A 12,528-nucleotide genomic window follows, 5' to 3' on the forward strand; every position below is an offset into this window, starting at 1 on the left:
ACAACTCCTACAGAACTCTAACAGGCAAAAGCAATAAATGGACATTGATGGCAAATGTTTAAAGATTCAGTTCGTTTTTAATCAATGTTCTGCTTCATAACAACAGAGCTGTTCTTATTTAGATGAACAGAAAAGCCACGTGACCACTCCTCTGCATCTGTAGAGAAAAAGCTTGAGCGTGACGATACGAAATTACATTAGCAGTATCACTAGTGATGTGCATTTCCAAATGTGCGAACTCCAAGACACTGATCTTTCCAAACTCTTTTATCCCATGACAAGAAGAATATTGAAAATCCAAGATTTTTTTTTTTTCACGCTGAGGAAACATTACTAAGGAAGAAAACCGAACCAAATCAGTCCATTTCCACTGTAACAGGGAGCCCGATTTCAATGTCCCTCGACTCCGAGTTCTGCAGCTCCCTGCGGATCTCTGCAGAGATCTGTGGGTGTGTTTGTATCTTGAGCAGCTCCAGCAGTGCTTCCTTCTGTTCAGACCCCAGGTCAGCCTTGTAGCGCTGAGCCAAGGTGAGTAAACTCTGATGCCACAGCACAGGAAGCTCGCGTTTTTCACTGCGGAAGGACAGGAAGTGGGCCACCAAGGCATCCAGAACACGGAAAGGCAGGGCGTACTTCTTGTCGAGCAGGAGGCGCAGGAAAATGCTGTTGGCACCATTATACTCCATCTCTGCCAACTTAAGCATTGCAGCGCTGAAAGACAAGAAAGACTGCTTGTTAGATAACCTTGAACTCTGTGTTAACTTGCCTGCACTGCACAGAATGAGGCCTTCAAGGACAGCTGGTTGATACTTCACATGAGCAAATGCTGACATCTGTCTGCCAGCGTATGTCAGTGAGGAAGCCTCACCTGGAGTGCAGCACGGGAATTGAGCACTTCGTGAGGATACTCCCGATGATGATGGCTTCCCTGAGAGTGCATGTCCCAGATTCACAGAGAGGAATCAGGATACCTGTGTGAAGGTCCAGGAAAAAAATGTTAAATAAGTGTTCCAGAAAAATTATAATAGACAGAAATAAAAAAAAAGGTAAAAAAATTAAGGATCAAACTGCAAGTTGTTTTTTTTTAACATTTTCAATTAATTATAGTATTATGCCATTATACACTCTAATGGAACACTCAATTCTATGATGTTCCATTCTATACCATGACGGGGCATTCTGTGATTCTATTCTATGATTACAGCGTTCCACTCTATGGCACACCATTCTATACTATGGGGTTCTCTTCTATACTATGGCAAGTCATTTGTGACTTAAAACAGACTTGCAATAGAAATGCATTTAGGAGCAATGTATGAACAAAAACAACATTAAACACGTGCAGCGCCCAGTTGTAAACAAAAACACTGATAAAGGCAACAGTGGCAAAGTGGAGCTGGAGTGTGTTTATACACCGTGAAGAGCAAAGAGGCGGAGCTGTTACTGAGATGGTGTGCTCAGGTTAAGTAAATGAAAACACTTCTCCTACGTCCAAAACAGCAGCGCTGTTCCTGTAATCACCATTAAAACCTTTACTGATAAAACACTGGGGAAAGCCTTCCAAGAACACAGAGTCAAGGTAAATGTTTGATGCCTTAGTTTAGATTGAATATACACCTTATTTTATTTGTCTTTCACTGTACTTGAGTTTATTTATGTTTTTGCATTTAAGAAAAGTTATCTTAAAAATGTTTTAAATATAACATCTTGTTGTATGCAGTTAAACTTTAAAACACTAGAATTTCTAAAATTTAACCCAATGAGCAGTTCATTTTGACTGACTTGTGTTTGATCATTCTTGAATATTTATTATTGCTCATTAATAAGACAAAAGTATCAATCAATAGTGGTCAATAGTATTAATCAATAGGATACACATTTTCATTATTTGATTACTAAAACAATCGATAGCTGCAGCACTAGTCTATTGTATGACATTCCATTCTGTGCCACAACATTCTATACTGCGAAATTGCAGTCTATGGTGTTTAATTCTATACTATGGGATTTCATTTGGTGACACCGTTCTGTACTATGTTACATTCTATACTATGATGTTCTATTATATAGCGCTCCATTCTACACTATGGCATCCCATTGTATGGTTATAGCATTCCATTCTATAGCTTCCCATTCTATGACACCCCACTGTATAATATGACTTTCCATTCTATACACACACCATTCTATACTATGGTGTTCCACTGTATAATAGGGCTGTTCGATATAACGATATATATCAGATGACGAAAAACGTCTATTGTTTCATTTTACGCTATCGTTTGTTTCGTGGTGTCGCAAAATAAACTGCTTACGGCAATATTTTTTCATCGTTTTGATGGTCACTGTAGTGGCTATATTAATTTCTTAAAGTTCTCTCTTTCTCTTATATTTAATATAACCACACTACAGATGGACAAGCGCCTGTTTTTATGGGTTGTCGTTAGCAACAACGACGGTAAAACCATCGCATGTCCGCTTGTTAATTTCCACATAAACCTTTCACAATAAAACTCAAGATCCTGTTGAGAATTTTCAAAATAAACGGAATCATGTGAAAAAGTATGCAGAGTGTTTACGGATGAGAAGCAAAAAAGAGCCGCCAGGTGCTAAAAAATAAACCTTAGACTTAAACGTTAGAAGAGGCTTTTCCCCGCAGCACGCCGTGTAATAAATACTCACAAAGAAAACGGCGGCCGTTAAAACCTGTCTAACAATGTGTCGTTTCATGCATCGGTTAAAACACTCGACTCCAGGTACATGACGCCCAGCTGGAAACACTTCACGCAAGACGAGATTCACAGAATTTACAGAAAATATTAAATTTTTTGTGATTTATATCGTTATCGGGATATGAGATTTTGGTCATATCGCACAGCCCTACTGTATAATATTCCATTCTATACTATTCCATTCTATACCAAAGCATTCCACTCTATCTCACCCCATCATATATATCATTCATTCTATGATGTTCAATATGCCATACATTACTGACGGTCAGTGTCAATGTCTATGTAAAGTTTCATTAAAATAGCTCCACTCGTCTAGGAGTAGACAGGATCCTACAAACATACATACATATGCTAGAATCATTATAACATGGTTATGATTATTATTACTGTTATTTTTCTTTGGGCTGCATGTGCTCATGAAATCCAAATTAAGGTGATTCTGCACAAGTTTGCCCGCTGCTTAATTATGTTAAAAATAATATTTGAAGATTTTTAAACACATTATTCTAGCGTCTTCAAATTCTCCACTAAATTAAATATTTAGCATGCTTCTGATCACTTCTCACTCTCCCACTCTCTCATGCTTCGTGGGTTATAAAATACATCTTTGTAAGCAACACTGCCACACAGTGGTGACATCTCGCATTACCGTTTTGCCAGAATATAGGTCACAGGATGTTTAGGGAAAATAGTCCCACCGAACTGGGACAATTTGTGAACACAAGACTGACAAGATTAAAGAAAAATCATCCTCAACAATCAGTTGTGGATGTATGAAAGACGCTTTGACCCAATTAGATTTGAGTGTGTTAATTACTTTCCTACCAGAACCAATGGTGCTATTTACCCTATGGACACTGTAATCCTCCATCAGGGTCTTCAGAATAATATTTCTAAATTTAGTGCTGAAATTGGAAATCTGAGATGTCCCAGAAAGCTTGTTTTCTGCAATGCAACAAGCTGCCAAATCCTCTCAGTCATTTAATGTACCCACTTCTTTTCCAAGGGTTACATGCAACTGGATCTAAGCCTTCGATGAAGATTTAATCAAACAATAACAAAGGTTACTGTTTACAGGCCCGAGAGACACACAGCTGTAGCCTGTAGGGGTTCTTGGAGTAGTTCATGGTGAATTTCAAAGTCTATGTTGGATCACTGTCCAGTTGTATACCCCAATCTTATTTCAGTTTCCCTGTCGTGACTGAATGCATCATTTTTGCATGCAAAATTTGCCAAAAGTCAGTGAAATCTATTCCTCCCAGCTTACAAAGATGCTGCCAATGACAAGATCTCTTCTGTGCATCAACACAGCGAAACAGTACAACCACCCCAATCAGTTAAAGCTTCAAGCAGCTGCTCTGCAGTCATGTGGGTATTTTGCTTTCTGCTCAGCATATGTGCAAATTTATGGAGATGTTCTCTTCCAGAACTTGTCCTGACTTCACAGATACCCTTTACTTTGAATTCTTAAAGATATTTCAGAAAGTGGAAACTGTTCTTTGACATTTTACATATTCTTCAATGTGCACAACAGTTGTCATTCCTACACAGTTAATGCAACACTTTTGTTAAAATGCTCAGCGACCCGAGTAAGGAAATCCTAGAAAGCTGACAGAGTTCATCTACAAAACATTTCATGACTCATCCAAGTGACTTAGTCAGTCTCAGCAGACTGTAGGCATCTCCAGCACCACTGCATAACAATGAGCCACAATATCAGTTTCATTATAACTGATGCGCAGATTGTCATCACCATTAATTAAAGGCCATGGCTCCCATTCACAGGGAATTGAGGAAAGGCTGCAATCACAGCACTGTAACACAAGGAAAGATGTACTTTTATGGTCTCTCCTTCTCTTTTCATATGAATACTCTTCATGAACAAATGTGTGTCAAATGAACGCACAGCATTTTGAAAATATGCATTTCAGTGTTTCAGCTGAGACACATGTGGCTCACCAGTGGTTTTTCAGAAATAGTCCAATTAGTTCTGCTTGTTTGCTACATTTAAATATAACACCTAGAATGTACAGTAACATAACATTTATTTAAATGCTTTAGTTTGAAAACACATGACTCTATATTACTATGATTACTAGATTTCTGTAATCACTTCCACACACACTTCTACTCAGTTCTGTCACAGTCTGTTCTCAATCTTAAGTATTTATTCGAATCCTCAGTCTCACCTTTAAACCATGCTCCCGGTTTGAACAGGGCCTTCTTCAGGGCGCTGTAAAGGTGAAAGTTCAGTCGCTTGTATTCTGCGATATCATCCCGTACTCGAGGCAGCAGCACTAAGTTGTAAAACCTCTGGGCCATTCGCTCTTTCAGATTGGACGAGAATATCCTTTAAAAGGAACAAGGAAAAATACTTCATTATATCACTTAAGAGAACTTGCGGAAAACGAATCATCACAAAGCGCATCAGCTCAAAGTTTACCTCGTCGCCTGGTACATAGCAGCTGCCGACCAGGAGTCGGGGTCAGTCAAATACAAAACCTGCTCCCAGTTTGAAAGCGCGGGTATTATTTTAAAGGCCTTTGGCAGTTTGCCGCTGCGGTATTTCGACAGAACCTGAAGCACAAGAAGAGAAAGGGCAACTTTAAACATGTCTCCATTAACAAAAACACACCTGTTATACAAGCGATGTGTACAAACTCCCCCTCTGCTCGATATGATATGCATGACTAACCGGGCCAGTGGGCTTCTCCACTGACTGTGTCTATTTTCCTTTAGTTTGTCTCCCAGTTAGTTGACGTGTGGTGGGCTTGAAGTAAACTTACCTTACCGACACCTCTGTACACTTCTGTTACTCTTGGGTCCAGCTGTGGCATCGGACACCCGGAAACCTCTGACATCACCGTGCCCACCTCTGTCTGCTTCTCTGTGATCTTCTCCATAATGATGTCGGCTAACGTCCGTCTGCAAGAGCCACAAAGGAGTTAGTGGTTTGCCGACCAATCCAAATATTGATACCAGTGCTGGTATTGGTATCGGATCAATACCAGCACAATTTGATCGGTAATTTGTTTCTATCCTCCATGTTCATTATGTAGCCGACTGAATTATGTTGGATAAGTTATGTTTTGGAAATGAAAAACTACACTTCAAACATGCACTATGAACCTTGTTGTGTTGATCGCAACAAGAGAACCGGATCCAAAAACCCATAATAACATTACAGCTCTAAAAAACAAAAAAACAATAAACAAGTTTCAAATTAAATGAAAGGTTAAAAAGATGTGCTTTGCTGTTTTAACTAATTATTGTCGAAAGCAAAAACCAGAGATTTAGCTGTCATTAAAATATATTTAGAATTTGCAAATTGAAGGCGACTCCTTTATAGGTTAGAAGTGCTGGTATTGGCTCATACTAGGGCTGGGCGATATGGCCTAAAATCCATATCGCGGTACACTTTGAAGCATGTGCGGTAATGATAAATATCACGATATACTCTTTTCTTCTGTATTTTCGCACTATAAGGCACACTTAAAATCCTTTAATTTTCTCAAAAATCGACAGTGTGCCTTATGTATGAATTCTAGTTGAGCTTACTGACCTCAAACCGATTTTATGTGGAACACAGCGCTCAAAAATCTGTCAAAAATGTTTTAGTACGACTTTGGTAAACAACAAAGCCGCACCCCTTGATGGATTGTCGGAGCATTACGGCTATTGTAGGCAGGAGCCTCGCAGAGTGATACGTACTGTGCTTCAACATAGTATTACTGTGTTGTGTGTGTATAACGTCTTAAGTTTAGTGGATGTTAAACATGGTTATGCTGAGGATATGTCGGCCAGTTTCCACTGGAAATGCTTTTTGGTTAAACTGTCAGCAAGGAATTTGCATTTGCACTGTTACATTTTTATATAACTTTAATGCAGATAAAAAACAGCTGCTTGTTTAAGTGAAATACATTGATGTTTTTTGCACTAATAAAGTTGTGGAGTTGTAAAGCATTTTGTCTAGTGTCAATTATATCGTCAGTTATATCGTTATCGCAGATTTTCAAATGTATATCGTGATAAATATTTTTGGTCATATCACCCTGCTCTACGTGAGGGTCCGATGGTCAGGGACAAATGCAATCGCATGGACCAAACTTCAGTCAGGAGAACAACTGAGATAATCCATCCACAATACGAGGTTAGTTATTAATATACTGCAACAACATGGGAATAGAGCTGCTGCGAGAGAATTCAACATTAATGAATCAATGGTAGGGAAGTGGAGGAAGCGCAGTTTTTGGCTTTCCTCTTTTTCTAAAACGAGCTTTGTCTCTTTGCTATTACTGTCGCCCAAATTGCAGATGACATTGCTTGCAGCCACTGCAATGCTTTCGACCAAAACAGGCGCAGCTTGATGACACCATCAACATGCACTATAGTTAAAATCTCTACCATTGGCCAAATTCATTTCGTTTCTACCGTATACCGTTTATACCGCCCACCCCTACTCGATACCAAACTTTCCACTATTGCACAGCATTAGTACAAACACAAAGCTAAGGATTTGCTGAGCTCGCAGCGCCTCAAGTTAAAGCGATGGTGTAGCTCACCTCACTGGAGGGTTTTTGTTCATGAACATCTCGATGGCCTTCTCATCTTCAGCGTCAACGACGATTTCTTCATCGTACTCAACATCTGCAGGACCTGCTTCTCCCAGCGCCGGCCATTCTTCATCCGAGTCTGCATCCTGAGACTCAGGCCCTAAAATAAGATTACAAGATGGAGATGGCTCATTAGAAGATCACACTGAACTGTTTTGGGTGTAAATATTTTAGTTAAGTAATGTCTCTTGATAAAGACAATCACAAGGAAAGATTTTACACTTTAACATGGATTCAACATGTGCTGCACTTCTATGTATTTGTGTGGAAAACTCCTAGGTCATTTAGCAATAGGAGGACAATTCAGGCTTTAAAAATGTCTTATTATTTTATAATTTTCTGGTATGTATTTAAGAAAAAACTAAATATTAAATATGTCCAGATCAGGCATTAAAGATAAACTTTTTATGATATTTTTGTTTATATGCGCATCTCTGCAGCCAATACTTCAGAACCCAAAAAAGTAGATTAAAAAATATTGTTTAATAAATTCTTGAGCATCTTTCACACTTGATAACAGATAACACTCAATTTTTATTCATTTAAGCAACTTTCAAAACCTACCAAATTTTCAATATTTACTTTTTTTTGTAAAAGCAGTTACAAAGGCAGCAGATTAACAGATCAATCCCTTCAGCTAATAAAAACATTTATGATAATTTTATTAAAACAAACAAAAAACATTAGTAGTGTAACGGGGTTGCACATGATAAAGGTTTAATGGATATATTACTTGTATTTATAGATTATGACATACCTGCTACAAATAAATATCTAGACCAGAGAAATGCTTTTTAATTATATTTTAAAATGTGCTTGTGAGAGTGTATTTTATATGTATAGTAACAAGACTGCAAACCAGAGCTAGTATTAGTTTTTTCTCATGAAAAGATGTGCGCTGTGGAATGTTGTGGATTATGAAAGTTAAAGGACAAATGTAGGTATATAAACAAAAGCTACCTAATCTAGTCAGAAGACATTGAACAAATGCGATGTGTGTTAAAGACGACTGACTTGATGTGCCCATGGTGCTAGCACTTGGCTCACCAAACTCTATTCAAATATCCGCCAATTTAAGGATAACTACGACACCAATCCAACATTACCGAGAACAGTGACTGGTGCTTTCTTCTTTTCTGGTGCCAGCCCATATTCGGTCTGAAGTTCCTCTTGTTGAATGCGGGCTTGTTGTAAGATTTTCCGTGACAACCGCTCGTCCACGTACTTGTCGTCGCTTTCTTCCCGGGTGTCTCTGATCTTGACCCGGCCTTTGGCTCGGACAATGTCCGCCTGCAGGATCTGGTCGGCCAGCGCCACTGGCGCGGCTCCGCTCTTCTCTCCTCCACCTTTGGATCGTTTGACTTTCGGCATCGCTGCGGTTTTACTTCAGCTGTGACCACAGTGTGGATGTTCCCGTGGACATGTGCGAGCTACGGGACAGACCTCACCAAACACTGTAAACAGTCACTGCTTCAACACGTGTGTAGGTCCGGGGAGAAGGAAGTGACGCAACACACTCACGTAACATCCGGCTTTCGGCGACCACTTCAGAAAAAAAGTGCAACAACGTCAGTTGACTGTTTCATTGTGAAACGGTGTTAATATTCACCATTCTTTATTATCAATAATATTTTATTTTTTTTTCTGTTGTTTCCTTTCACTTTACCGGAAGGGGTTTTATTTAACCCGGAAGTGCTCAAACACCGTACTACAAGTGAAGAGAGGCAAAACATCAATGGGTGTTACTTGGTAAGGTGGTTTTTAAACCTACGTTTGATTTTAAACGTTTTTTAACCCCTAAATATTCAAACAGTTTTAGCCTAGCCTCAACCATCCTGCGTGGTTTTTTGTCCCATTGATCCGCGGAGCGTGGCTCTGTCTCACTCAACAATGCTGGTAACGTGACACAGGGCAAAGTGTATGCTGGTCCCTCAAGTGCTCTGCTTGCTGTGCCCCGCAGTGTGTGCCAGGTGCCCGTGGCGGAGGGGAAGAGCGTGCAGCAGACTGTGGACATGCTGCACAAAAAGCTGGAGCAGCTGGGCGCCGTGAAGCAAGGCAGCTTCTGCGTGGACTGCGAGACTTACCATGCCACGGGAAATTCCAGCAGTAATAATTTTTTATCTGTTTGTTTCTGAGCTTTAGAATTCAGATTTATAGATCACATTAATGCACTCACCCATGAGGGTGACCTGATGTCTATGTCTAGGTGGGGCTGCAGAGTATTTTATCCCCTTTTCGTGTGATTGTTTGCAAAGAAAAAAAAGATTGCCGGTATTTGAACTGTTGTAAATGACTTATTGGCCTATAATCTGTCAAACAGATCTCTCACGAACGATTCTGAGTCATTTTGAGTAAGAAAGAACATTTCTATCACAAAGCAGAACTTGTTTTTTGGCAAAGTGATTTTCATATCTCCCTTATTTATGCAGCTAAGTGTCACTGACATTAAAAAAAATTCTAGAGAGATCTGGCAAAGAGGGCAAGAGAAATTGTGACAAATATAACATCACAGTTCTATAAAGTATTTGTAAGGACTAGACTGACTATAATATAGGTACAATGAAGTCAGTGTCATATAGATACTTGCAAAACCAGTATATACATATATATATATGTCCACTTCACAAAATCTGTTGAGTGCAGTCTATTTACCAATATTAGCAAACATAACATGTATATTAAAAAAAACCAACGAAACGTCAAAATTCACATTTTTGTCACACAAGCTGTGGCTCAGCTGGTAGAGAGCGTCATAGATCCCCATCTCCTCCAGTCTGCATCCTGAAGTATCCATGGAAAAGATGCCGAACCCTCAGTTGCCCCTGATGCATCCGTGTGTGTGTGTTAGAAAACACTTAGGCATAGACAAAAGTACTGTATGAATGTGAGTGTGAGACTTGTAGTAGGAAGTGCTTTTGAGTACTCAGCTACATTAAAACAAGCTACATAAGTACTGGTGTACTGGTTCATTTACCAGTTTGATTGGCTGTAGTTAGGTCAACACAGTAAGGCAGTCACTTTTATTGGGGGATTTATGCTTCAGCAGCCTGGTGTGCACCTCCTTAGAAATGTTACAAGTTCCATCGACATACTGCTACTGTCCTCTTCAGTACCGCTGATTCCTCCTGTGCATCTTTGGCTACTGTTTCGCCACAGTTTTTGAATGTATCTGTGGGAGAATAACAATCATCATCAGTATAAGTAATAGTTGTATATCTATATGGCCAGAAGTCTGGTTCCTTTAGATGTCACCACAGATCATCTGCCTCCATCTCACCCTTGCAGCTTCTTCTGTCACACCAACCATCTACATGTCCTCCATCACTACATGCATAAATCTCCTCTGACGTCTTCCTCTTTTCCTCCTGCCTGGCAGCTCCTCCATCTTTAACATCCATTGCCCAATATATCTACTATCCCTCACTGTACACGTCCAAACCTCAGCTGCAAATCTCAGCCTTGCCTCTCTAACTTTATGGAACCTTCATTTCCTTCCTCATCTCACCTGACAGTTTTAAGTGTTGTCTGTCCATTGTAGGTCAGCCCTCCAAGCTCCTGTATGTGATGCACAACTCCGAAACCCCCCTGAGCTGCCTGGCTCTGTTTGAAGGTGGACCCTGCCTAATAGCGGATGCAAATTTTGATGTCCTCATGGTGAAGCTGAAAAGTCACTTTCAGAATGCCAAGGGACACAAGGTGGAGTCTCGTGGTTCGAGATATCGCTACTGCGACTTCTTGATAAAAGTTGGTACCGTGACGATGAGCTCCAGTGCCAGAGGGATATCAGTAGAGGTGCGTGTATATGTATATATGCTGTGATAAAGACGAGTCACGTCCTTCTGCTTTCTCTCCTTGAGGCGTTAACTCCTGGCTTGCTTCCTCAGGTGGAGTACTGCCCTTGTGTCGTTCCTGGGGACTGCTGGAACCTCATGAAGGAGTTTATGCAGTCCTTTCTCGGCCCCAGCGTCCCTGAACTGCCATCTGTGTTTGCTGCCAAGCCCGAGGGACTCTTTGCACCAACAGATTGTATTGACACCATGACTCAGTACCTGGAGTTATTCAACAAACTGCGCAAGCTGCAAATCCCTGGAACCAATGTGCGCTGAGTCTGCAACAAAGATATCTGTTTTTTTTCTCTCCATGTTTGTACAGATGTTGGTATATTTCTGGTCCTATGGATCAGCGTTGGTACCCAGGCATTTTTTTTTTTTTTTGAACGTCTGGGGTTTTATTATCACTGCAGAACTTCACATTAGTGTTGGATGAAAGCATTTGCAATAAAGAGACACGGTGAAAACAAGTAGTCAAAGTCTCTGAGCGTTCATACTGCGATGCCCTTTTGATGGTGCGCTTTTATCTGAGAGTAGAGGCACAAAGTATTCATTGATTTCTTGCTAGTTTACACAGGGATGAACCAATTTATCAGCTGAACACTGGCCCTGTTGACTGTCAACTGATCTGATGACGTTTATCAGTGAGAGAGGTCGATTTTTATCTGTTGCATCATCCAAGTTTTGCGCTGGCTGAATGTTTAAAGATGATGTCACAAGCAGGTGAGAGATTTTCCTTTTTAAACAATCAGATTTCTTTGTTTTTCTCTGTCAGAAAGACAGGAATGAATGAACTAAATGTTGACTACAGGTCCAGGAATTTCATAGTCAGTCCAATCCCTAGGTTTATGCAGTTGGATTAGTGTTCCAGTATTAGGTTGAGGCTTGTGCTTACGCATGTAATGAGTTTACAGTGGAAATGCTTTATTAAATTACAAAGAAGTATCTGTGCAGATATCTTAGGGTGACAGTAAGTTCGATTGTTTATATTGGATTGTTAAAATGTCCAAAAGACTGGATCTAGCTTCTAAAATCTGAGAATAGACACTTTAATCTACAATAATCTGAAGATCTCACTTATGCTTGGCATCGAGTGGACTCTTATGTTAGAGCAGGGGGGGGGGAAGTAAAAATGCAGAACAATGTCCTATTAAATTACCAGTAATTGAATTAAAAATAAATAAATAAATATATATATATATATATATATATATATATATATATATATATATATATGTATATGTGTATATATATACACATATATGTATATGTGTATTATATATACACATATATGTATATATGTATATATATACACATATATGTATATATATACACATATATGTATATATA

General features: G+C 39.6%; 2 protein-coding genes across 3 annotated transcripts; one reads left to right on the forward strand and one right to left on the reverse strand.

The window, feature by feature from the left end:
• Positions 1-57: 57 nt before the first annotated feature.
• bysl (bystin-like) lies at positions 58-8,719 on the reverse strand. The gene is made up of 7 exons (XM_026167929.2): positions 8,455-8,719; positions 7,298-7,448; positions 5,522-5,660; positions 5,179-5,312; positions 4,925-5,085; positions 869-971; positions 58-711 (listed from the first exon to the last, which is right to left on the reverse strand). Exons 1-7 carry the CDS (start codon positions 8,717-8,719, stop codon positions 357-359), a joined length of 1,308 nt encoding a protein of 435 aa, XP_026023714.2. The 3' UTR covers positions 58-356.
• Positions 8,720-8,791: 72 nt separating this feature from the next.
• med20 (mediator complex subunit 20) lies at positions 8,792-11,648 on the forward strand. Of its 2 annotated transcripts, XM_080301861.1 has the most exons (5): positions 8,792-8,916; positions 9,021-9,097; positions 9,309-9,454; positions 10,887-11,140; positions 11,233-11,648. In XM_080301861.1, exons 2-5 carry the CDS (start codon positions 9,084-9,086, stop codon positions 11,452-11,454), a joined length of 636 nt encoding a protein of 211 aa, XP_080157987.1. In that variant the 5' UTR covers positions 8,792-8,916; positions 9,021-9,083; the 3' UTR covers positions 11,455-11,648. The 2 variants fall into 2 exon arrangements, with proteins under 2 accessions (XP_080157987.1, XP_026023715.1); XM_026167930.2 differs by lacking the exon at positions 8,792-8,916 and having other exon boundaries at positions 8,931-9,097.
• The last annotated feature ends 880 nt before the right edge of the window (positions 11,649-12,528 follow it).

The sequence above is a fragment of the Astatotilapia calliptera genome, chromosome 5 (genome assembly GCF_964374335.1).
Source record: "Astatotilapia calliptera chromosome 5, fAstCal68.1, whole genome shotgun sequence".
NCBI classification, from domain to species: Eukaryota; Metazoa; Chordata; class Actinopteri; order Cichliformes; family Cichlidae; genus Astatotilapia; species Astatotilapia calliptera.